The sequence below is a fragment of the Carya illinoinensis genome, chromosome 11, assembly GCF_018687715.1.
Source record: "Carya illinoinensis cultivar Pawnee chromosome 11, C.illinoinensisPawnee_v1, whole genome shotgun sequence".
NCBI classification, from domain to species: domain Eukaryota; kingdom Viridiplantae; phylum Streptophyta; class Magnoliopsida; order Fagales; family Juglandaceae; genus Carya; species Carya illinoinensis.
Genome location: NC_056762.1, coordinates 26,264,475 through 26,290,074, shown reverse-complemented (window position 1 = coordinate 26,290,074; position 25,600 = coordinate 26,264,475). Strand labels below are relative to the sequence as shown.

General features: G+C 35.7%; 2 protein-coding genes and 1 long non-coding RNA gene across 6 annotated transcripts; 2 read left to right on the top strand and 1 right to left on the bottom strand.

Moving 5' to 3' along the window:
- On the top strand, positions 1-2,474 carry LOC122281954 (O-fucosyltransferase 30). The gene is made up of 2 exons (XM_043093839.1): positions 1-491; positions 866-2,474. Exons 1-2 carry the CDS (start codon positions 31-33, stop codon positions 1,935-1,937), a joined length of 1,533 nt encoding a protein of 510 aa, XP_042949773.1. The 5' UTR covers positions 1-30; the 3' UTR covers positions 1,938-2,474.
- A 14,455-nt stretch (positions 2,475-16,929) lies between these two features.
- Positions 16,930-19,159, top strand: LOC122281818. Its single transcript, XR_006230325.1, has 2 exons — positions 16,930-17,592; positions 18,600-19,159. It is a non-coding gene; the product is annotated as an uncharacterized LOC122281818 (long non-coding RNA).
- Positions 17,669-25,322, bottom strand: LOC122281817 (ABC transporter G family member 22-like). Of its 4 annotated transcripts, XM_043093619.1 has the most exons (12): positions 25,170-25,278; positions 24,612-24,688; positions 24,059-24,470; positions 22,292-22,362; positions 21,421-21,656; positions 21,099-21,254; positions 20,771-20,954; positions 20,082-20,390; positions 19,575-19,862; positions 18,617-18,901; positions 18,428-18,535; positions 17,669-18,244 (listed from the first exon to the last, which is right to left on the bottom strand). In XM_043093619.1, the coding sequence occupies exons 3-12, from the start codon at positions 24,435-24,437 to the stop codon at positions 18,023-18,025; spliced, it is 2,238 nt and encodes a 745-aa protein (XP_042949553.1). In that variant the 5' UTR covers positions 24,438-24,470; positions 24,612-24,688; positions 25,170-25,278; the 3' UTR covers positions 17,669-18,022. The 4 variants fall into 4 exon arrangements, with proteins under 4 accessions (XP_042949553.1, XP_042949552.1, XP_042949554.1 ...); XM_043093618.1 differs by lacking the exon at positions 24,612-24,688 and having other exon boundaries at positions 25,170-25,322; XM_043093620.1 differs by lacking the exons at positions 24,612-24,688; positions 25,170-25,278 and adding an exon at positions 22,082-22,147 and having other exon boundaries at positions 24,059-24,108.
- Positions 25,323-25,600: the final 278 nt, after the last annotated feature.

Sequence of the window (25,600 nt, the reverse complement as noted above, 5' to 3'; positions counted from 1 at the left end):
CCCCGCTTTCAAGGCAGCACCAGTCCAGCCATGAACCACTTCCTCCACACCAGCAGGCCCAACCCCAAACCATGGCCCACCAAAAAACCCTCCCACAGATCCCCTCTCCTCTCCCTCTCCCTCCTCGCTTTGTTCGCCTCCCTTCTCTTCTTCCTCTCCTACTACTCCCTCACTCCCAGCTCCCCCTCTCCCATCTCACCTTTTAACAGAACCCTGAGTTCCCGATTCCCCCAATGCACTTCCTCCCAAGCCCCATTCCTGGGGGAGAAATTCCTCTGGTACGCGCCCCACAGCGGCTTCAGCAATCAGGTCTCCGAGTTCAAGAATGCCATCTTGATGGCCGGGATTCTCAACCGGACCCTGATTGTTCCTCCCGTTCTTGATCACCACGCTGTTGCTCTTGGCAGTTGCCCAAAATTTAGGGTTTCGAGTCCGGGTGAGATCCGGGTTGCGGTTTGGAACCATGTGGTTGAGCTTCTCAGGACAGGAAGGCGAGTCCATTTGAAGGAGATTATTATTATTTTTTTTTTAATTTTTATAATTTGGTAGTTTAGAATGTGGGTTCTATTGGGTTTGTTTTTATTCTCATCCGAACGGCGTCATTTTTTTGTTTCTGGTTAATTATTCTTTTGTCTGGTGGAAAGGGTGAGAATTGCAGTCTTTGGTGTTGATGAACAAATCGTTAACTGTCTCCAGTGCTTTCATTTCTTCCACTACATTTCTCCGTCTTGATGTCTTTGAAACAAGAGTGGGGAGCCTATTTGGCACTTGTTTTCTATTCATATGGTACATTTGCTATTTGTTTGATAGATTCTGATGTTATGGTGTTTTAAAAATTGTACCTTTATATATCCCGTTGTTGCAGGTATGTCTCCATGGCTGACATTATTGATATTTCATCGCTAGTGTCTTCACCTATTGTTCGAGCCATAGATTTCAGGGTTTTCGCATCCCTATGGTGTGGAGTGAAAGATTTTGACTGTTTCCTCGCATCAAATGAGCAGTCCTCTTTGTTTGATAGTCTGAAGCAATGTGGATCTCTACTATCCGTGCTTAACGGTAAAGTGGATATATGTACATATGCGGTTGGTGAAGATTGCCGGACTACAGTCTGGACGTACCAAAACGGTGATAAAGATGGTGTTTTAGATTCATTTCAACCAGATGAACAGCTTAGGAAGAAGAAGAAAATATCACATATTAGGAGACGGAGAGATGTATACAAGACTCTTGGACCCGGTTCTGAAGCTGAATCTGCCCCACTGCTGGCATTTGGAAGCCTTTTCACATCTCCCTACAGAGGTTCAGAGTCGTACATCGATATTCATGAAGCTCCAAGAGATCAAAGGATACAGTCTCTGATTGACAAGATTGCATTTCTTCCATTTGTCCCTGAAATTGTGAGTATGGGAAAGGAGTTTGCCGAAAAGAACATAGGGGCTCCTTTTCTTTGCGCACAGCTCAGATTGTTGGATGGGCAGTTCAAGAATCATTGGAAAGTCACATTTCTGGGTTTAAAACAGAAACTAGAATCTTTACGACGGAGTCCACACCCTATTCATATTTTTGTGATGACTGATCTTCCTGAAGGTAATTGGACCGTAAATTACTTGGGGGAGTTGGCTAGAGACTCGCATAATTTTAAGCTGCATTTACTCAGAGAAGAGGATGAGTTGGTAATTGAAACAGCCAAAAAAGTTATGGCGGCTGGTCATGGCCTAAGGTTTGGGTTTGTTCCAGAGGATTTTGGAATAGGCGGATTAAAGAAACACTGCCCTTCTGAGATACTTCCTGACGTACTTTTATACATTGAGGAATCTGTTTGCAGCTGTGCTTCACTTGGTTTTGTTGGGACTGCTGGTTCAACTATTGCAGAAAGTGTAGAGCTGATGAGAAAATCCGGCACATGTTCAAAACAAAGTCTAACCAAGTCGTGACAGGTGGCTTAGAATCTGATATGAAGTAAAAACTAACTCATTGAAAGTGTATCAGTTTACCAGATCAAATGTTTCTCGTTAGGAGTTGTGGAATTGTGCTTAGCAGCCTGAAATGGATTCTATTTTTATGCACGCCCTGCACTTTTATCATCCTTTGCAGTAAACTATCACGGGGCTATCTTCTGTTTGTGTTAAGGCAGAGAAAGGACATTTAACGGCAGGACTCGGGACTAAGCTCTGCTGAGGTTGCAATTTATTGAAGCTTCTGTTAATGATACCACGTTTTCAAGGGCAAGATAGAGGGTGCTCTTCGGATATAGATTTGGAAGTTATAGCTTGATATATCCGACAATCGTATTGATTAGTTCATTTGGGGCTGAGTCTTTGTCGTTGAAGATTGAAGCCTCTTGGCACACAGTTGTCTTTTTTTTGTTTGTTATAGAAATGGGGCATTTCCGAGCGTTATTAATTCATTGTGATTGTGTAGATAAGTGATCTATCGTTTCCATTCATAGTGTTCTAAAGTTTTCTCTCGTATGTTTTGATTTTCAGATTGGGAGAATTTTCTTTTTGAATTACTTTAGGTGCAAGTGGTGGACTTGTAAAAACTTCTTATCGATAGCCTTACCCCAGAATTGGTCAGGATTTTGTTGTCAAACATCCGGTGTCAATAAAAAAATAAAATAAAATGGAAAAACCCAAAGTCAAGGGAATGTAGGAGTCTGTCTTCTTTGAAGATCACTAAGTTAATGTCAAAAAACACCCAAGATGTATGTAATTGCAAAAAATTGTTCTACTTTTAATATTCAAACTAAAAGGTAGGTCCTAATCCGGAATAAAACCCCATGCATAAATACGCAATTCAAACTCAAAGAAATACAAAAATAAAAAACAAGAGGCCATTGGGCCATTGGCCCATGGTAGTAACAAAAACCACTTTGCAAAGACAATTTTTATATGGACGGCAGTGATGTTTTATATTTTTTTAAAAAGGGAAATGCTTAGGCCAGCTGGTGGGCCACTGCTGGCTGGCTTTTTTTTTTTTTTTTTTTTTCTTCTTCTAATAATTAAGAAAAAATTATTTAATATTATTATAAATTTTTTTAATATTTAAAAGTATTAAAAAATGATTTAAAAAAAACAAAATAAAAAAAATTTTCTCAAGCCTAGCGGTGGTCCCCAGCGGTGGCTCTAGTATGAGTCTTTTAAAAATAATCCTATTTTTTTTTTCACCAAATATATTTATTCATATGGTATGTTTTAAATAATTATATAGATTTAATACATAATGATTATATATTTAAATTGTACTACTTTAAACGTATGGAAAAAAATCTATTCATTATTATAATTTTCATCATCCCATGATAAGGCACTAGATAATAGGTTCACAAGTAAAATATAATAAACAGTCTCAAATTATCTAATACCACATCATGAGATAATAAGAGGATGTTGAGAATTGGAATAATGAGTAGCATTCCTCGATAAGGCACCGAATTTTTTTCTTCCTTTTTATTTTCCCTCACCGCAGAGCTATTTATCCCTTTTCTCCTGTTACCTTTTTTAGTTAAACTTTAAATTATGATTGAAAAAAATAAAAATAGAGTTAACAGTGACACTAAATATTAACATAATAAATAAACAATGATGATATGGAACACAACAAATTGAAACCGTTATTATTAATATTATTATTATTCTAAAAAATAGTTACAGTATTTATTTAAAAGAATATTTATATTATATATATATATATATATATCCAGATATTATAAGTTCTAGATTATGAAGTTAATGAAACGAAATCTATTTTAATAAGCTATTATTATTAGTCTACTTATAAATCCGGGTGAGTATCCTGTATCTGGTCTTATCCCATTATAAGAAGTTTGAGTACCCGGTCACCCGTGTTGTAGCTAGGTCTCCAGAGTTGCAAAAAATACTTTTTAAAAAAAAATTATTTTAAAGCCTTTTTATCTAAAATCTTTTCAAAATAGAAAAATGTTTTTTTTTTTTTCCAAAACATTTGGGAACGGAGATTTTGAACTCCATACTTCCCATTTTAAAGACTTAGGATTATTATGCCAATCATGTCACGAGACTTTAATAAAAATAGAAAAATAATGTTGAAAAGTAAAAACAGCAACATAATGTTAAATTTTTCCAGCAACATATATGAATCCTAATTTATGGAAGGGCTGGGTCTATGCATCCCCTCTTTATATACACAAGCGTCAAATCAAAATGAAAATCATTTCCAACAGTAGTACTCAAATTAGGGAGGAAAACAAGAAACTAACGTGACCTAATAAACATATGGGGAAACAATTTGGAAAGGATTGAATTTTTGGCTTTGATGATCGGTGCATATATCCCATGACAAGGGATGTAAACCATAGCCATGAAAAAATACCTGTAAAATTAACACATTGAGAGAGAGAGAGAGAGAGAGAGAGAGAGAGAGAGAGAGAGAGAGAGAGAGAGAGAGAGAGAGAGAGAGATTGATCTTACATTATCGAGCAACATATCACAAGGCTCAAGCATGCGAAAAACATCTCCCATTTTAGGCCTATGATTTATATTACGATCCACACATCGAAGAGCAATCAAAATCAGCAGTATACCATTTGTAGAGATGAAGCATGCAATTACTGATGCAGAAGGCTACTTTACAAGTTTAGCACTAAAAACAACCTAATTTCAGAAGAATCCATGAGCCAAGATAGAGGAAATGAAGAAGAGGTGGTTTCAAAACTTGATCTTTCATTTCCTAACCTAGGCGGGGTAGCAAGGCCCCACACCACGCTGTCCCTCCCCAATCTGCCAAATACATGTGGCAGCGCCACCTGCCTAGCATCTGGCACCCCAGCAGGGGCAGACTAGTCTTATATTTATACAAATTGTATATATTACAATTTGTTAGACTTGTATTTACAAGATTGTATTGTCTAAGTAAGACTCTTGTATTATCTTAGCCTTCTATATAATCTTGTGAATACAAGTCTAACAAATTTAAAAATTATGTTATTAGTTTTTAAATTATGGTTCTATTTACTAATTTTAATTTATAATTTAAATTATATAATATTTTTAGACCTAAAAATAATTTTTAGGCCTAATGGGTCATCGGTAACATTGAAGCAGGCAGACAGGCAAGGGGCGGGGCAGATGAGATGTTCACCCCCACCCTTGGCATTGGGGTGGGGTTTGGGGGTGGAAATACTACCCCTGCATATGCAAAGGCAGGGAGTGGGAAAAGGGTTGACCCCAACCCCTGCATATGTGGATATCACCCCTAGTCTAACCTACTTGAAAATACTTTCAAAACACAAATAAATAATTTCAAAATAAACTTGTGAATATCAGGTTGCAGCTTTGCCTCATCTTCCTCTAACATGAACCATTCAAACAAAAGTAGCACAAATATTTACCAATGTAGAGAACCATCCAATAATGAAATAAGAAATTTCTGCAGCTGAAAATTCTGTAGCAACTGAAATCACCAAACCAACCAACTAATTAAGCAAGGAGCATACCACTCTCTACAAAGCATATATAACTCATGAAGACAAAAATTAAATCAAAATAACACATATAAGGAAGAACTATATACATTTGAGAACAACTTGTACGTATGGAATGAACCACCACTAGTAACACAATGAGTTGCCAAAGTTGAAGTAGGAGTGTTACCTTAAAATGAAAAAAAGAGGTGAAGAAATTAAGTTGAATGAATCAATAAGTAATAAAAAAGCAGAGTTAACGTCTAAACATATTTTCCTTTGATGCCAAAGCCTTCTACGTACTCCTTTAACTCCCAAATACTAATTGGATTGTATCCTAACCAATTTTACAGGCAATTTAATTGAGAATCTTCATGTCAACCATAATAGAGATAGTTTATGAAAGCTATAGAAAAATAAATTTTAAGAGATTTGTCCCTAGATTTTTGTTGTAGGGTGATGCAATGAAGATCTCCAAGGATGGACCACAACGAGACATGTAGATTTTGGTAAGGAACTTTAGGATGTTTGTTTGTAAGGGCCCCTGCTGTAACAACCCGCTAGAAATTTAAGGAACGAATTTTTTTAGGTTTCAGGAACTTTGTGAAAACTTTAAAATTTTTACAAATTGACTAATCACGTAAGTTTTAGTTTGTCGGCATAGTCACTATTACCACTCCTTATGGGATCAAAAATGCGATTTTATTTATCTAAAATATCTAGAACTATAAGAATGGGATATGGTCTACGCCATTAGTTTCATTTGAATATTTAAGATTTTATGGTGCAATAAAACTATTTTTAGTTTTTAGACAAAATGTCAATTCGAAAATGCATTTTGATTATTTCGAGACATTTCGGAGTTGAATTTTGATAAACGAATTGTACTATTATGTTAGTATATTTATTTAACATCTTTCAGTGCAAAATTTATTTTCACTTTTTTCAGAGTGAATAGTTCCTCGATAGTAGCACAAAATATGGAGTTTTCAAAATCATAGTGTGGAATGTTCAATTAGGTTAGAAAAGTTTTATTTAAATACTTGGTAAGATTTTTAGCCACACTTGGTGAATAGTTTTAGATACTTGGCACCAAGATAAACCATGAGATGGAAATGTGAAGGAAATAAAGATGTTAGATCATGCCATCTAAGCAAAATACTATTCCATCCAATCGTCCATTTTGTACCAAACCAAATAGGGTTTCAACCTAATGTGTTCTCAATTGTGCTTCCAAATGTAAAAGTGTCAAGTCGTATTAAGGATAAGTCCATGATCGTATTCTATAGGGACAAATGATTTTCAAAGTATTTGTGAAGGCTTATTGTAAAAAATATGATGATGTAAAATGCTAAATAAAATTCTTTTTGGATTTTTATGTTTAAGAAAACAATTTGGAAAGATAGAAAGTAGGTTGTACACTGTAAAGGATTTGTTGCCAAAGGAATGTATGGTAGAGCTTGGAGAATCTTGGATCTAAGACTTTGTTCTAAAATATGAATTAAATCATGCAAAATTTAATTTCTAAAGTGGAATGATTCAAAAGATGTTAAAATGTAATTTTAGTTTTTATCAAGAAACAGCAGACTTACTAATTAGTAGCTAAAGGTGACAAGTTCACAGAATCAATTTGACAAACACTTGAGTTATGGTTTAAGACATCATTTTTTCCACCATTTACAAGGTTTTTGGGCAATACTCTTCTCTTATTAACCTAATTAAGGTATTAATAAAATAGAATGTAAGAAAATATAAGCTCAAAGTAAATATGCCAGCGCCTAAAACAAGATATCCTCACAAAGCATCCACCAAAATTACTATAACACGCAACTGATGGAATCCTTGATTAATTCAAGGTTTTGATGTGCCTTGTGTCAACAACAGAGCAAAAACAAGAGCAAAAGATTTCATCAAACTTCCCTCTTCAAAATTCAATCTTAGACAAAGTGAGGTATGCAATTGAACCACAGAAAATCTATCAAACAATAGAAAGTTTAACCCCAACCCAAGCCTTAAGAAATTAGCCAATCATCTTCCTCTAAACTAGCTAAAAACTGGAAATGGAAAAACCCTAAGAAAATTCCCCAAATTGTCGTCTGAACCAAAAACACCAAAGAAAAATGCAAGAAAATAGAAAATGAAAACTAACTCCCTTCACCCAAAATTCATTCTTTCTTTTATACTTGGAATCTTCCCTTTTCCTCCCTCTCCTTGCCACGAATTGCCTCTCTTCCATCGTGCCTAACTGCCGTATCTTCTCCTCTGTTCGTGGTCTCCAAATTCTCAAAATAATTGCACCTGTGTTAGTCTATTGGGTTTGATAGAAATTTGGTTTCTTCTCAAGTTGCCTTCTCCTCATGGGCTTCACTTATGCACGTGGGCTCTATTTTATTGAGTATGGACATGCTATCCATTGCCTTTACTCATGGACGTGATCTCTATTTTATTTCTTCATAGGTTTAGCAACTAAGTAGGCTTTGATTACTAGTTCCAATGGGCTTCACTCCTACAATGGCCAAGATTCAAACATAAGTTTACTTAAATGTTAGTCAGCCCCACAACATAATGCATTTATATTTAATTAAAGGAAAAATATTATTTCACATGCCAAACAAAGTTAATTCACAGTATGTAATTAATACTCATTTTAACACATAAACCTTTTTTAACCCAAGATATTTAAGAGTATTAATACCGCATAATTGACCATTCATCACAACCCTAGTGAAACTGTTAATACTTGGAATCCAATTGAAACTCCATAAGCTTGGAGGAAATCGAAACCTTAAACGATTACCCCAAACCCCAAACTTGATTTTGAACCCTAAATAGATCCGATTTTTAGCATTGTATTTAATCACTTCTACATGCTATTAATACCTCAAATTCATTCTATAACATCATTATTCAACCCTTTAAACCTTGAAAAGTTTTTGGTTCAAGAAAAATTGAATTTGGGCTTGATAATATCTTAAACCCAAATTGAATTCCACTTGTTTAAGGCCCACGAATTTGGACTACCTTGGCAAAGCATGTTGGGGAAGTTTCCTCCCACACTTAGATTACCACCCACTGCCCAAGGCAGCCCTAAAGTTGTGAATGATGTGAGGCCAAAAGCCACCTCACCACCACCCTTCACGTAGAGTCTTCCTTGGTTGAAAACCACTCATTGTTGCCCATTATTTTTGCCCATTGTTTTGGCCAAAACCACCATTACTCAAGTGTCACTCAAGCCCTCCTTTCACTATTCAGAATGTGTAAGAGGCGTGCAGGCCATTTTCACACTCATTTCATCTCTTTCACTCACGTTCCCGGAGAAACACTAGTTTTCTCTTGGACAATTTTCTGAGACTTTTTGCTTGCAATGTTTTAAACCTTTGTAATTATTTTCGCGTGATGATTGGTCAAAAGTTGCTTTAATTATGGAAAGGTTGTCTGGATGATAAACTGAATAATATGTTGTATTTTGAAATTTTTGACCAAGTTAATGGATAGATCTTGGTCTGAACTTTTTATGGATTGTAGTTTAAAATGTTTGTATAAATGTCTGTTAAGGACTCATTGCATTTTATAAGTTTTTGATGAAATATTTTCTTGGATCTAGATAGTTAGAAATTGGAAGGAGTAAAACATTTTCTATTTTATGAAAGTTTGGATATTTTATGGTCTAATTTTACTCCAATGTCTTTGATATTTTTATTTGATGACCCTAAACCTTTGTTCTATATGTTGGATGTTGGTTTGATGATTTTGGGTATTGATTTGTAAAAATATGATTTTTATGCATTAGGATACTCGGTTAAGTAAAAAATGTGAGGTTTTTGAATAGATTTATGTTTTGGTTTAATTTTGGCTATATGATCTTAAGTTTAATGCTTTTATCTACTTTAGGACATATTTTGAAACCATATGATGTTATTAGTTTGTAGTTTTTATCATGGTATGTCTCAGATCAAGAAGATTAATCAAAACTAAGTTGAGAATTTTGTTTTGATGAAGTGTTGGAGCTAAGTGCTTCAAGTTTTATTTTGTGACTTTTGGTGATTTGTATTTGATGATTCAAAGCATATTAATTCTTAAGAGTGTGTTATGTACATATTTGAATAATGTTTTGAATTTTTGGGAGTTCTTGGAGATGTTTTAAAAAGAGTCAAAACCTTTAGATTCAAAGGTTTGCGTTTTAGTTAAAAAGTTTAGATGTTTTTACAAAAATGTTTTGTGTTTATGTGAAGTGAATTTTTGTTAGTTGTGTTAAGTATATTTCTATGTATAAGATCTGATGATCTATATTACAATATTTTGATTTAAGCATAAGTTTTGAAGTTAGATACAATTGCAACAAAACTCAAAGAGAAATGGCCTAAGGGAGTTTCGGTCATAGTATGTTTCTCATGGTTATAATTTGTTTTAAATTTTTATAATTAGATATTCGAGTTTAGGAAAATTTACATTCCTAAAATTTACATGATGAATTCATGGTGATTTTTGGAGTTAGGATGTGAAATCATTTAAGTTAGGGGTGAAATGGTAATTGTTTTTCAAATGTAAAGGATAAAATAGTAATTTTACTCTAAGATTGTATTTTCATATTTCTGAGTTATTAGTGATAAAATTCTAACGTTTGAAAATCTCTACTTACAGTTTCTCATGTTTTGTACTTTTTCCCACAATGCGACAATTACTGTAAGTTAATTTTTAACTTATTGTCATATTACTGTGTATGTATGTTTAAAAGGGAACTAATGTTTATGTACTTATGTTATCCTATATGCCATGCTACATCGCGTATGTCTATTATGCATGTTATATTCTGTCATGACATATGTATCTGTCACATAATATATTCTGTCATGTAATATTTATCAGTTATACAATATGCTCTATCACATAATTTTATTTGTTACATATTATGCCATGTCATGAAATTTTTGACTATTACATGTTATGCCATGTCATGAAATTTTTGACTATTACATGTTATGCCATGTCATGAAATTTTTATCTATTACATGTTATGCTATGTCACGAAACATTTATTTGTTACATGTTATGCATGTTATAAAATATTTATCTTTTTTATGTTATGTCATGTCATTCATCTCACGTATATGTCACGTTACCTTACGTCAGGTTATTTGTCCTTTCACTTCATGTTATGTCATGTCATGTCATGTTTCGAGTACAAAGTGTGTATCGAAAATAATATTTTCATCTTAGTCAAGTCAATTTCAAGTTTCAATTTCATATTTAGTTTCATGTCATGTTATTTCAAGTTCAGTTTAAGCTGCTGTTATCAATTAATATTATACTACGTTAAGGAGTATAGGATTTGTCTGGTACTGCGGCCAAGGCATATGCGCTGCCTGCCTGGTACTACAGTGAATGAGTATAATTTGTCATAATACAAAAAGGATACTCATGATGAATATGTAGGAGCTACCTGAATACTCTCATTTCCCTAATCAAAATGCATAATTTCAGTTACATGAGCTAGCATTTTCAGTTCATGTTACAAATTAGGGTTGCAACTCTAGAGTCCTTTTTCTCTTTAAAAACTCTTAAATCCACCATTTCACGTCTTGTTGAGTCAATTTCCTCTTCATGCACGTCTGTTTTTCACAGTATACTTGATGCACGTCGTTGCCCTTTTCATGCACGTTTGTCACGCTAGGGCTATCTACAACACTTTTTATTCAAATGTTTTTCACTACATAGATCGTGCCTAGCCTTGCATGATTCTTGTCCCTCCTTCCTTCTTTCTCAAGGGTTTTATCAATTTTCCATATTTATATTCGTTATCGAGTCTCTTGTTTTTTTTTTTTTTTTCCAAAATCCTCAACCTAAAAACCTAGGGCTGCCGCTCCAAGTTTTTCTCTTTCTCTTGGTTTCCCACTGTTGCTGCACCATCTTAAGGTATCCACTACCAAGCTCCTCCACGTGAAATTAACCCCAGCCACTGGGCATCGCTGTTGAACCTAGCCTAACATGCATTTTGTGGCCGTGTCCATGGCATTGCTTCTTTTGAAACCAACTTCTGTGCGACCTTTCCATCAGGGAAGCGCAACCTGGGTTCGTCCACTGCACTTAAAACCTTCCTTAACCTTACCGCCAAAGCCTAGCCATGGACCTCATGTAGCCATTGTTGAATATCACTGAAAAAGTGACCTCTGTGTTTGCTCCCCAAAAATAGAGTTTTTGCCAAGATAAAACAAGCTATATTCCCTTCTTTGGTTCGGTGGCCACCGTTTCTTGCCAATAACCGCCTAGGCAACCACGAAAGCCACCCCAAATTGCTGCCACCCTATGCTATGAACGCCATGTTCATAGAGGCCTCTATTTAGGCTCCCAAGAACAGAGCACATTTGTGCTCTCAACCCGTGCATAGTAGAAGTTGTGTGACGTCGCCGCGCACCGCAAGCCACCGTTGATCGTCAGTCCTACTTGGTTGCCGTCACCCTTATGACATTTTGGTATGTACTCGTAGAGCTCCCACCATTTCATCATGCCGTGTTCTCTCTCTCTCTCTCTCTCTCTCTCTCTCTCTCTCTCTCTCTCTCTCCACCTTGAGTGATAGTTCACTTTCCCTCTTTCTCTCTTCGGGCTATGCCACCACCCCCCAGCCGTGCCTCTGTTGAAAGTCACCTAGGCCATCACGGCATGTAGCTCTCTCGATAAAGAACTCTCCTCTCTATTGCACGTGTGCTTTGTTTTAAATATAAGATTTTATAAAGAAAACAAATCAGTTTGTAAATTGTATTGTTGGTATTTTTATTATTATTATTTTTATATAAATTGAATTTCTAAAGCATTTAGTAAGCATATAATTTTATTTTGAACACTTTAAAATTGATTAAGTCTATTTTCATTAAATGACGTTTTTACTCCTACTTATATTAGTGAATATTGATTAATTTGAAAAATGATTATTTTCATTTTTAAGGTTATTTTTCAATCACTTACTAGGTTGGTTTTTACGTCAAGCTTATGTCCTTTGTAGTAAAATATTGAATTTATTTTAGTAGATTTGTTTATGCTTGGTTTATATATATATATATATATATATATATATATATATATATATTTAGTGTGTTATGTTAAGTTATTTTGAAGTAAAATGTTTTCGGCTTGAGTTCAGGTTCTAAATTATTTTGGGTCGGGTAATATCTTTATTTTAGTGACTTTTCATTTTTTTAAATGGGTTGGGTTTTGTTTTCTTTTAAGTAAACTTGTGAGTAAGTGAGAATTAGGTTAAGTAAATATTAAGTAGACATCGATGAATTTTGGGAAGTGACGATATATTAGGGTTAAGAAAATTTTTAGATTTTTGAGGAATTAAAATAGTTATTTCAGGTGTAAATACGATGTAATTATTCATTTGGAGATTTATTAAAGTTATATGAATTTTTCTATAGGTGAAGATTGATTTTCATTTGGTACTGTTCTGGAGAATTTTTGAAAAGCTAAGAAGTTTAGATAAGCGGGGTTCCTATGCTAGACTTTGCATAAAAGGAAAATGAAAAGAGATTGACTTTTAAAATATGCATCTTTTGGTTTTTGAAAAGAAATATGAAAAACAACTACAATTGTTTGTTTTAGCATTACTCATGAACTCTGTATGAAAGCGAAAGTATTTTTGTTATGACTGGTATAGACATGAATTTATTTTCTAACATTTTATTTTTAAAATGTGCAAAAGAGAGTGAATATGAAATTTTGTGCATAAATTATATTTTTGTGATATGATTCTGTTCTGTTATGAAAATGTTCTACTCTGATATGATATGATGTGATTTCTGAAAACTTTTGACGTGACATTCTGAATTGAGATATGGTTTGTGGATGGTGATCTATTTGGCCTACCACAGGTGCTAATAGTGGCTTTTGTTTGGGTTGGGACCAACATTTCTGATTCTGGTGCACCTACTTTGGAAACAAAGTGGTTTTCTGATGGTCTTTCTTCTGTGCACACTCGGGGTCTAAGAATAATAAGAGAAAGATTCACATTCTGTTTCTGCTCGGTTAGCTACCGGATTTTGCACAACCCTACCAAGGGAGTTAAACATGGCTTTTGATGTGATTTGATATTTTGATATGATGGTGGTTATTTATGCTATGCCAAGGGAATTTTGAATAAGAATATTTTTGAACTTTCGCTCTGACAGTTTTTGATAACATGTTTTCGCTTCTGCATTCTGAATATGAAAAATAAAAATATTTTGTCCTGCATTCTAAATTCTGTAAATATTCATGTTTACACACTAATATATGTTTTTTGCTTACTGAGTTGTTGATAACTTGCTTTTTATCTCCATAACATTTGTCAGATATTTTTTATGGTTCAGCTAGAGAACACAAGTAAAGTATTGGAAAAATTTGATGATCATATATGAATAAGTGCTAAGGGTACATGTATTTTTTGGAGGATCATACTTTGTAGGTTTACCTTTGGCGGTTATTTTGGTACGTCGAGTTATATGCAATTCGAGTTTTGTGGAGTTGTTATTCTATTTTATTGAGGGTTTCGGTTACTATTTCTGTGGAAAGGCATGAATATTTGTATTGAACAAATAAGTTAACATTCTATTAAATTTGTCAGATTTTATGGTTGGCATATTAGAGTTGACATTAAGTAATCTCTTTGGACCTCTGGGATTGGGTCGTTAGAGCACTCACAATGGGTTTTGTAAAACTTATTGTTATGTAAAATTTAAAAAAAAAATGGTCTAAAACATGCATCCAACGGATGCTTTATTTTTTTTCTATTTTACATTTGTGTACAGTGTTGCCTCTAGATGTAGAAGCAACTGTACACAAATGTAAACATATTTTAATTGTTTTCTATCTTTTCTTGTACTTTTTCTTTAAAATTAATTTCTTTTATTGTACTTTTTCTCTTATAAAATATTAAAAGGTATAATATTAAAATGATATGAAGAAAAAATAAATAAGCTGATGTATGATGTATTGTAAAAATCAGTATGTAAAATAGAAAATGTTGCCCAGATGACTAACACAAGAGGGGGCTGAATTGAGTTGTATTAAAAAAATAACAATTATAAATCAAATATATAATATAAAATATAAACAAAATATGAAATAACAATAAATATAAAGAGTAAGGGTAAGAAAGAAGCAAACTCAGTATGTTAACGAGGTTCGGCCCCACTGCCTACGTCCTCGCCTCAAGCTACCCCTTGAGGATTCCCAAATTCACTATTCAACCTCCTTCAGGTGGAGATAGAAACCTATTACACCTTTGAACAACATCGCTACAAAGGATCCGTGTAGAACATCCTCTACACTTGCAATCACCTTACACGTGGTGATTCAACTATTCCCCGTGTAGAATACTTTCTACACGCACAAGAGTTATACATACCCTTTTTCTGATACAAGAGCTGATAGTGGGTAAATTATCAGAAAACACTCCTCAATGAGTGAAATAAGAACAATACAGCGCAAACTATATCTCTCAAAATGAACAAGGATTAAGGCTCAATGCTTAGAGAAGAGAGAATGAAAACTTTGAATGAATGTTGTATGCTCTTGGTGTTGTGAATGTGAAGCTCTCAAATGATCTATTTATAGGCATATGAGACTTCATATTCAAATTAAAAAAGATTCACATGTCAAAAACAACATCATTCACTTTTTCAAAAAATTCAAATAAAAGGTTCTTCTTTTTCAATTGTCAAAAACAACATTATTCACTTTTTCAAAAAAAAAATCAAACCTAATATTTTACTTTTGGCATATGCCAAAAGGAGCACACTTTCCTTTTCAAAAAATTCAAACCTAATCTTTTACTTTTTGCATATGACAAAAGGAGCACACTTTCCTTTTTAAAAAATTCAAACCTAATCTTTTACTTTTTGTATATGACAAAAGGAGCACACTTTACTTTTCAAAATTTTCAAACAAAATCATTTACCTTTTGTATAAGTCTAAAAAAGTATCAATCACTTTTGAAAATATTCAAATAAAACATACACATGTGAAAGATGACAATCAATCATCTTTAATATTTTCAAAGTTCAACCCTTTAATCAAGGCATGCACATGTAAAAGATGACAATCAATCATCTTTCAAAATTTTCAAATTTAATTTTAAAAAATATTCATGCACATGTGGAAAATATATTTTAATGCTTTATGATAAAATATTAATTTTGAGCATTAATCCTAATTTCGAATTTTAAGAGATTTACAACATTACTCTATGATTTTAATGTGAACTTGTTTTCTTCTTACTCATGCTTGGTTCTTTGATGTGCTTGACTCCATTGTGTGGACAACTTGAGTTTGAAACTCCTTTATTCTTTGAATTCATTTGTTATCATCAAAATCCATGTGTAGATTTATAATCACATGAAACTTGAAATCTTGGGTTCAACAGAAAAAGTGAAATTTGGTGATGTATTTTAAAGGATAGGATGAAAAATCCATTGGGAGTGCTCTTACAATTAGCTTTAGAAAGGTTTGGCCCAAGTGTGAGCAAGGCATAAGGCCTTTAGGACTAACTTGATGAAAGGTTTGACCCTTGGCCCATTTATGATAAGGCAAGTCTTTCAAGCCCCATTTTTGTATATTTTGAGGCCTCTCATATGATCTTTTAGAATCTGGAACTAAGTTTTCCCATTAACTCGTACCCAAAGCCCATGAACCATGCAACTCCCACTCATGGCGTTTTAAGCCCAACAAGGCCCAAAGCCTTGTCTTATATCTTTTATACTTCTATTTGAAGCTTACATACACCATACCATTGGTTTCCCTCAAGTTCAAATGGTAACCCATGCCTCTTTGGACTCCCAGTTGTCCATAATTAAGCTTATAACTTGAGTTAAGGATATTAATCAACTTACCAATGATTAGTGATTTTTAAATCATGTTTTGAACTTAATTTTTCTTCTTAATCTTTTTAGCCATTTTAATTTGAAATTTTCTTGTTTTATTATTTAGTTGCATCATTCTTAGATTATATTAAAACCCTAGATAAATATCCACATATGTCATTAAAGGTAATGGCATGTGAAAACCCTAAACCCACACCAATCAGCACACATATGTACCCTTGTGTGCATTGGACTGATTTGCCTCTAGTCCAAACTTTTTGTGCCTTTTTCTCAAAGACATTATTGTCTTTTAGTACCGTAAAATACCCTTCTCAATGCAGACTTACTGGTGGATGAAATTGGTTCCAAGAACCAAACCAAAAACCAAATGCACCTAAACACTAGTTGGTTAGGAACCGAATGCCTTGCATTTTGAGAAAATCTAGTTGAACATTGAAAGCCTTCTTCCTTCAGAAAATCTAGAGTGAATCCGAGATGTGTGCTCTTGAGTGTTCTTGGGAGTTTTTGAGAGTTCTTGTGTTGAAAGCTTTAATGGGCCATAAAAATTGTAAGTTTTCTTACCCTAGATCTTAGTTTGCATGTCAAGTCTTGATTTAAAATGTTGAAGCGAATTTTGGTTGAGTTTAGAAAGAATTGCCATGCTTAAATCAAAATTGAGTCCATTAAGGTTAGATTAAGTATTTAAATTGTTTTAAGTGGAAATTCTAGATATATATGGCATGTCTTAGCATATTTTGATATGATTTATTAATGTCTTAGAATGATTTTTTAAGGCTTAAATTTGACGTTGAAAGCATATCATGATAGGTTTTAATGGTATTTTGTGTTGGTCATCCAAGCATGTATGGTTTTGATCAAATCATGTTGAACTTGTGAGGTTTTGATTTATTCCACCTAGGCTTAATAAATGAGTATTTAGAAAACTTTGTGATTGGGATAAGAAGGAAAATGTATGATTAAATCCAGTTTTTGAAACTTTTCTTGAGAAAAAGGACCAAGAGACATCATTCATGTTTAAGGACTAGTTTAATAGAGATATAGGTTTTTAGCCATGATTGTATAGGGGTAAAAAACGGCGTTGAGTATAGAGAGAGAGAGAGAGAGAAAGAGAGAGAGAGAGAGAGAGAGAACTGGGTAGAGAGAATTCTCATGATGCAATCGTTATTGAGTCTGGGATTGGAGGGTTAGTTGCTGCTACGCAGTTGGCAGTGAAGGGTGCTAGGGTTCTGGTTTTGGAGAAGAATGCCATTCCCGGTGGGCCGGTGGTGGGAGCTCTGGATATTACATGAGGGATGGGTATACACCTGACGTTGGGTCCTTGGTTTCGCTCTGCATATCAAGTTTTTCCTTGCTGCATTTTGCCCCAGTCTTATCCACTGGATTTTAAAATTCATTGCTAAATCCACTTGATAAATAGTAGTTATGGTTATACAAATCTACTGTTTGCATATAAGTTGTAGTCAATTAGAATTAACATAAAACTATTGCTTCAAAATCAAGACCGCATGTTAACATGAGCTTGAGATTTTCTGAGGAAATCTTTGCGGACACTGCATAGAAATGAAATTGACTTGCACGCCTATGGGAACGTGTAGCATCTCTTTAATGTCATCTATAGGAGATGAATCTTCTCATCGATCAATCTTGCTAGCATTTCAACTCACATTGACCCTCCAGTCTTTGCAAGAAGCTGTCCAGATCGATGATCCTTTGCAGATCCAATTTTTTAAGCTCCAGATTGGAGTTTCATCCTCCGCAAAGAAAGGTATGCCAGAAGACGGTAACCAAAAACCATGGCTACCAGGGCACTGACCTCTATAATACCATTGTCTATTCTCATCCCATTTATGGTGGGCGTGATGTGTTCATACTGCACCTTGAGAAGCAGCTTGAACGTGTGGTAGTTGAAAGACAGATAGCGGATCCAAGAAATGAATATTGGAACTTTCTGCAACATTGTAGACAATGTATTGTTATTTCTGCTTTCAGATTTATCTAGCAGCTTTCCAAAATAAATTTTTGCAGACAATCCTCAACTATAGTATTGATGGTGAGATATATGCAGATATTGACTTCCAAGTTTGCGTACTTTCGTTAATACCAATAGAAAAGAAAGAATTTGCATGCTTACCTGCACAAAGAACCCACCAGCTAGCATAAAGGTCATCACAGTTACTGAAGCCAGGGTGGTTGCCCTCTTTAAGTCCATCAATGTAGCCCCTATAGCTAGTCCTAATCCCTGTTTTGCAGTTGAGTCATTTAATTATATATGGTATATTTGTTTACGATGTCATCTTACTCAGTTCTACAGGAGGCATACCTGAGCTGCCACAATGCAGAGGAAGACTGTAAGCAGGCTTAGGAAAAAGGGACCAGCGCTGAGTCTCAAGCCTGCCATGAAATAGACAACAAGAAGGAATAATACTGGTAGTACCAGGTCAAGTGGAAGGTCGCTTGTAGTTCTAGCCACAAAATATGCACTTAGTCTATACATGTCAGCCGCTCTTTCTTTACTCAACATGGCTCTTTCTTGAGGGAATGTGAATATCGCTGTGAAGACAGGAAAGAATCCCCAGAAGACACCGATGAAGAAAAGCAGTCCTACCTGCAATGGAAGTTGGCTAAGTTCTATGCTGGGCTGTATATTTCCAAGATATGCAGAAGGGCAAAATGTGAAGTTAATGCTTTCGTGAGTATGGTTATATTGAAGAGAGATTTAACATTTTAAGAAGCTTCTTTTGACCGGGCCTATTAGGATAATGCCATTGAATTTTCCTATGAAATGGAAAGTTATGACCAGATCTGTAGTCCAGTTTGCATATATAACTTCTCTAGGAAAAAAAAAAAACAGAAAAAAAAAAGAGAGAGAATTAAAAAGCATAGCCATTTGACATTCCTTTCCTTTTTGCTTGGTGGGTTCCTTTCTCTGTTTCTATTACTGTCTGATATGTTTGATCATCATCTCTTTCAGTTTCTCTTCATAGGACAGTACATAATTAGACAATACAGAGATGAAGAAATGTTAATAATAGAACCAATGGTTATATTGATGGCATTGGAGAGAAAAACTTCGGGGGAAAATGGCAGATGATTGAGTTGGTAAAAACATGCATGGACTAGTGTGAGAAGATGCTAACTGAAAAATATTTTATGATCAGTTGTCCATATTATTGCTCTTTCTATACACATAAAACGTTTTGATCAGTAAGCGTAGTGAGTCAGTGAGTCCGACTGATCTTTCTAGTGGAAAACAGAAATTTAATAAGGAATTGGTTTACCTGTTCTTGCACGCCTTTGGGGCTGTTGCTATCAGACTGCCACCACAGTAATCCCAAGATAAATGCAGTAGAGAGAACTTGAAAGATTCTCAACCAGCTAAAATACTCATGCCGCCGTTCTTTGATTCCTCTCCAGAACAATATGGAATATTGTTCCCACCAGCTTGCCCCCCATTGTCGCTTTGGATAAGAAACCTTCAATTTGACTTCTTTGTCAAGCGGTATAGGAATCAGAAGTTTCTTCTTTTCATTTTCTGCTACTCGTGTCTCGTAGGCCTCCACCAGATACTGCTTTTAAAAAATCAAAGAGTCAGTAGGAAGAAACATAGCTTTTGATGTTTCCATGGAATAACAGGTCAGGTGGCACCTGCTCTTAGGACAACAATCACGATTATCATACAAGGTAAAACATGCCTATCATGTAAACGCCCCTTTTTCTGAATGTACAAAGAATAGAATTCTCTGTTTTTGTGTTGCTAGGTGTTGTAACTGAAGTACTTATTTTACCTCGTGCACAACAGCAGGAGATGGTTTCCCGTTCTGTATTTCAGCGTCTGAATTCCCCATCTGCACTTTGTCCTCTAATTCTGATGGTACGGATACATCTTGAAGGTTTCCATTTGCAAGGTCTAGCAAGAACTCTGCTGGATTCATGGCGATCATGGGAGAACATCCTATGGATGAGAAATACACCATTGCTTCCGATGCTTTTCCGAAGTAGAGCAAGCTACCTTTCCCAAGAAGGATTAACTTGTCAAATTTGTGGAAGAGTCTGCTTGACGGTTGATGAATCGTCGTTAACACTGTTTTACCGGCCTGCCACAAATTTGCAACAAGTTTATGATATGATGACTTGAAAAAAAAAATCAATAGTTTGGACAAAACTATGGCCGTGCAGGAGAGTTTCTGCTTTTGCAAGAGGTTGCATCTTTGATCCCTAGAGGAGAGCTGTTTAATTCCACAGAAATGCAATATTTCTTATACTTTCTGCCAAAGTACACCATTCAATCTCAGGAAGCAGGGTCTGTGCATCAGCTGTTACACTGTACTGACTCCAATACTACTCAAATCATATATATTCATATTGGACAAAGAGAGTAAAAGTGGATCTCATTCCATAAACGAAAATTTAAGAAAAAGAGGAAAATGGAGGCAAATGAATGGCTCCGGTTTGAAGTTTCCTTGTGTGTAAGTACCTCTGCAATGTCGTGTAACATCTGGACAGTCCTTAAAGCAGTGGTAGAATCCAGACCAGAGGTTGGTTCATCGAGAAACAGAAGGGACGGATTGATAATAATCTCGTTCCCAATACTAACTCTTTTCCTTTCTCCACCTGACACTCCACGAACAAAGGAGCCACCAATCATAGTGTCTTGGCACCTGTTTGCACATAATATTTATTTTACTACATCAGCTTTCAAGAACAGGATCGATTAAGGATAGTTTCTGCACCACTGATCTGATTTGAAGACTCTTGAGAACATCCCCCAATTTCAACGATAAAAGGGAAAAGTTGAGCCTTACCTCTCCAAGCCTAGTTCATAGATAACATCTATTGCTCGTTTTTCCTTTTGCTCTCTTGTCAATGTCTTTGGGAGTCGTAGGAGGGCTGCATATGTCAGTGTTTCCTTCACTGTCAGGTGAGGAAACAGAACGTCGTCTTGTGTTACAAACCCTATCCTGTCACAATATTTCTTGTTATTATGATTATGCATTTGATTCTTTCAAAAACTTACATCTCTTGCGAATCCTTTGTTGTTGCTCCTTCATTTAATCTGATTAATTTAAAGCTTAACAACGCTTGTTTCAATACTAACTATTCTAAAATTTGGATACATATGCTGACCTGCTTTTCAGGAACTTGGAATAAGGATGGTCATTGTAAGTGACTAAACCACCAACGGTGGGCTGAATCAATCTGCCGCCGAGAAGATTTAGCAGTGTCGTCTTTCCACTTCCTGAAGGTCCCATTAATGCCAAAACCTCCCCAGGATTCACTGAACCGGAAATCCCATTTAGGATATCCTTCTCCACTGTTGTTCTCATTCCTTTGAGAGTTACCTTGTAAGTCACATCTGTGAACTGCCATTTTTCCAAAACAAGAATTCAACTTAAGTAGTGCACTGAATTTGGTTACAAATCTTCCGTGACACTTGAAACAAAAGGAAAAAGAGAAAAACATGGTTTTATAAAAAGAGAAAAACATGGTCTTATTCTTCGGACACCAATGTTCACAAAAACTAATAAGCTTGTCCATACCCTTCTTTCCTCGTCAAAGCTAGCTGTGCTTTAAATGTTTGTCTTATTTAAAGTTAAGGCCTGACTCAAGACCGAGCTAGATTCACACTTTCTAGCCTCAATGCTGGATCTCGAACCAGATAGGAATATGAACTAGTTCCCCCGGTTCTAAAATCCAAAAGCATGCAGTACTTTATGGTTGGAAAGAAGGGAGAGTCTTGTACATAAATATCATATAGGATGAAACTCTGTACAAGACTGAACCTGACCATGCTATATTGCTTAGCCATGTTCTATGGATCGCGTCGATGCTAAACTCAAATCTCCATCCTGGCCTGTTCAAATAGATAGTATAACATCAATCCATGCAACCTTAAAAACACAGAGGTTTTCAGCACCGGTACTTACGTGCACTAGCACCCAGAGTAAAACAACGGTAAAGCAGAATTAACCTCCATGGCTAGTAGAACTGTAATTACCTTGAGATAGATTGGCAATGTTGGTTCTGTTTGAAGCTTCGGCCTGCGTGTGCCAGCCTCAAGATCCTCAGCTGCAACGACGTGTAAGATTAATAATTTAGATAAGTGCTGCAGCCACTAAAGCATTTCTCTTAATTAAAAGGAAGTAACACTACATGGAAGGGATAACAAATGTTTTGCATATTTTATATTTTCCCACCCTAATCAGAAAATTATTTGCAATGTCCCCTCAGTTAAAAAAACATTCCTGTGTCATATTTTTTAGTTAATAAATAAATAAAGAAAAAATATCTCCATGATTATAGCTAGGAATCCATGTCAAAATAATTATTGCTACGGTACACCTAAGCGTTGGAATCCTATAGAAGGTCGCATCTAGGTATGCTATTTCCCGACTAAAACTGCAGACCAATTTAAAGGCACATAACGACCTACAACTTTTAATTCATCTGATCATATACTTGAATTACATCTATCGCTTATCACTGATTTCAGCATATTAGTGGCCGCAGGCATTCAAGTGGTCACAGGCGTTCGGTGCCATCCATATTTGACTTACAGGTGGACCATCACGCTCGGTGGTGGGCGCATCCTTTACACTATTAGTCTTCCAATTATAAGACCTGGCCGCTGGATTGGTTTATCTTTATCAACTCGTATTAAGAACAAATTAAATCCATATCTTTCACCTATATGTGGACCCACTTATGACTTGATTTCGTCCTGCTACATTTGTTGTCAAACTGTGATACTCAAATTCATCTTGAAGACCACAAAAAACCAAAATATCATGAGCAAAACAGGACCAGTTCATGAGAAGGGAAAAAAAAAAATTGAAACTATCCCAAAAAAAGTAAAGAAGATGTGAATGTTTTAGGGAAAAGATTAAGGTGATCATCAACATTTGGTCGACAAACTCTGATTATTTCTCATCTCAACTACTGATACAGATCTAAAAGCTTCAAAAGAGTCACGAATATTGTTTTTCTATTGAATCCAGAACTTCCCAAGTAACAAGTGAAAGGCAGCCGAAAGTGGTCCATTTCGGATAAGTGGCCCCATCACATTTTCCAAAGTGGTTGTAAAAGGATTGCACACTTTTTTTCTAAAGACATAAACTGGCGGTTTGTGTTCATTGAGTGGAGTCAAATGAACGTTGGAGAAGGAAGGGTCCCCGTTACGATCACTTTTTGCCAATCTCACGTCAATCCTTTGCTCCACCCGCCTCACCCTCAATCACCCAATTCGCCTCCCTTTCCCTTTCCCACAAATTGTCTTCCTAAAGCCAACAAGCTCGTCTAGTGGACTTCACTTCTGAAAGTTTTTACGTTCTGGTTCATCTTTTCTATTATGTCCAGGATTCTTCGATCCATTTTCTTACTCCTTTTTGCTACTTCTTACTGCCTTTGCAAGACTACTGCCGATGAAAATTCGTTTGATCAACTAATTAAGATTGTTGATGTAACATATGCAAGATTAAAAACAAGAATCCAGACACGGATCATGCGCAAGCACGCAGAAAGTGGAATATCCCAACACTATGGCCCATTAATTAATGATTTTGTGCAATCCAAGTGGCGTTGCAAGCACCAAAGATTGGTGCTTTAACGGTTAGCTGCCAGGCCAGGTTCCGTGACATCAAGGTCACCATATTCAGAGTAGCGAAGAAATTAATGCATCAATGCTCACAGAGAGAGAGAGAGAGAGAGAGAGAGAGAGAGAGAGAGAGAGAGAAACACAGTAGAAATGCAATATCAAGAGACTCACGAATATCATCGTCGCTAAACGGCTTGGAGTCAGCTATTTCATCAGGAGGCACGGTGAATCCGGTGAAGGAGAATGAGAAACCCAAGCTGGCACTGGAGGCTCGGCTGAGAGCTGCACCGCTGCTCACTTCATCCAAGTCTAGCTTCATTTGGGCACTCCTAGACTTCCTAATGTGTGTGTTTCTGCTGCTGCTACCACTGCGCCCCGGTGATACCGCCATCATCCGCCTACTAGACTTCCTCGACAGGGCCCCGCCACTCTCCGCCGGCGCTCCCACCGCTTCACTTGATGTTGGTGACTTAAATGCCGCTGCCACTGTCTCCACCACCGATTGATCCGATTTTGCCCTTGCCAACCCGGATGAATTCATTTTCTCCATCTTCTATCGGCTATCTTCTATCGGCTCTTGATACTATATAAATATGAAATATATGGGAAATGAACACGAACATAAACAAACTGTTCTTGTTAACATTTATTAAAAAGTGCTTGAGCTTCTCATGATCTTTAATGTAACATTTAACCAATGATTCTAAGAATTTAAAAGACTCACATTAATGCTGTCAAATGATCAATTAGTGAAACAAAGTAATGTAACACATTTGTGGTACTTCGAAAGCTGTCTTCCTACTGCACCGATCATATAAAAACGGCTATGATCATTTACCAGATAAACTAAGCACTTTCATACATAACTCAACAATTCGTTATACTTAATTAATCAGCAGACCGGATTAACTTTTATAACCAAGATAAACGAACAAGCTAAAATGGTATGAACCGGAAGTGCATGTCAAGAAACCAGATCGGGCAGCTTAATGCATAAATAACGTCACATTAGAGGCTTGAAGAAAAGAAATAGATTGAACAAAGCCAGAGAGACATGGGCCAGTTTGGACAGCATCATCCTAAACTCTTTCAGAATCTCTCAATATAATTAGGGAGTCATGTATTTACGAGAAGATCATAGTTGCCCATGTGATTATATATGGGAGTACTACACAACATCGAAGAGGATCGATGACATGAAAATACCGTTATTATATAAGTTGGCATGATCAGTACAAGAAGATAAGACAATCGAGATCATCAGATGACTGTCTGCACATACCTTCTGTGACTTAAATGGAAGGGCCAGAGAACGTAAGAGAACCTCAAAAAGAAACTTAGAAAAGAGCTGTTTTTGAAGAGAAACTTAGAAAAGAGCTGTTTTTGAAGGTATAATAGGCTCCAACTGCAACAGTACTACCGTCGTGTGCCTTCAGTATTACTTCTTATATAGCAATTATGAGGGAGATGCTAAGTTACCAAAACGTCCTACTACTTCTCAAATAATAACAAATCTGCATGCAACCCTATAATTAGAATTGGTCTAAGTACACCACAAAAGGGCAGATTATACGTACGAGATAATGATGAATCTTAGCATTTCACCTTCAGTAATTAATTGAGTACTCCAACCACACTCACCGTACACGTGTTTGGATCTTTTCGCTCCTCTTCTGCATGGAATTTTCCTGCAGGTTTTTGGTTCTTGACTAA

Excerpts from the sequence above, each read along its gene's own strand:
- LOC122281954 (XM_043093839.1), top strand. The coding sequence starts at position 31 with ATGAACCACTTCCTCCACACCAGCAGGCCCAACCCCAAACCATGGCCC. Across the intron at positions 492-865 it reads GAGCTTCTCAGGACAGGAAG|GTATGTCTCCATGGCTGACA; the intron begins GCGAGTCCATTT and ends CCGTTGTTGCAG.
- LOC122281817 (XM_043093618.1), bottom strand. The coding sequence starts at position 24,437 with ATGGAGAAAATGAATTCATCCGGGTTGGCAAGGGCAAAATCGGATCAA. Across the intron at positions 18,536-18,616 it reads TCTGCATTGTGGCAGCTCAG|GGATTAGGACTAGCTATAGG; the intron begins GTATGCCTCCTG and ends ACTGCAAAACAG. Across the intron at positions 18,245-18,427 it reads CTGGTGGGTTCTTTGTGCAG|AAAGTTCCAATATTCATTTC; the intron begins GTAAGCATGCAA and ends ACAATGTTGCAG.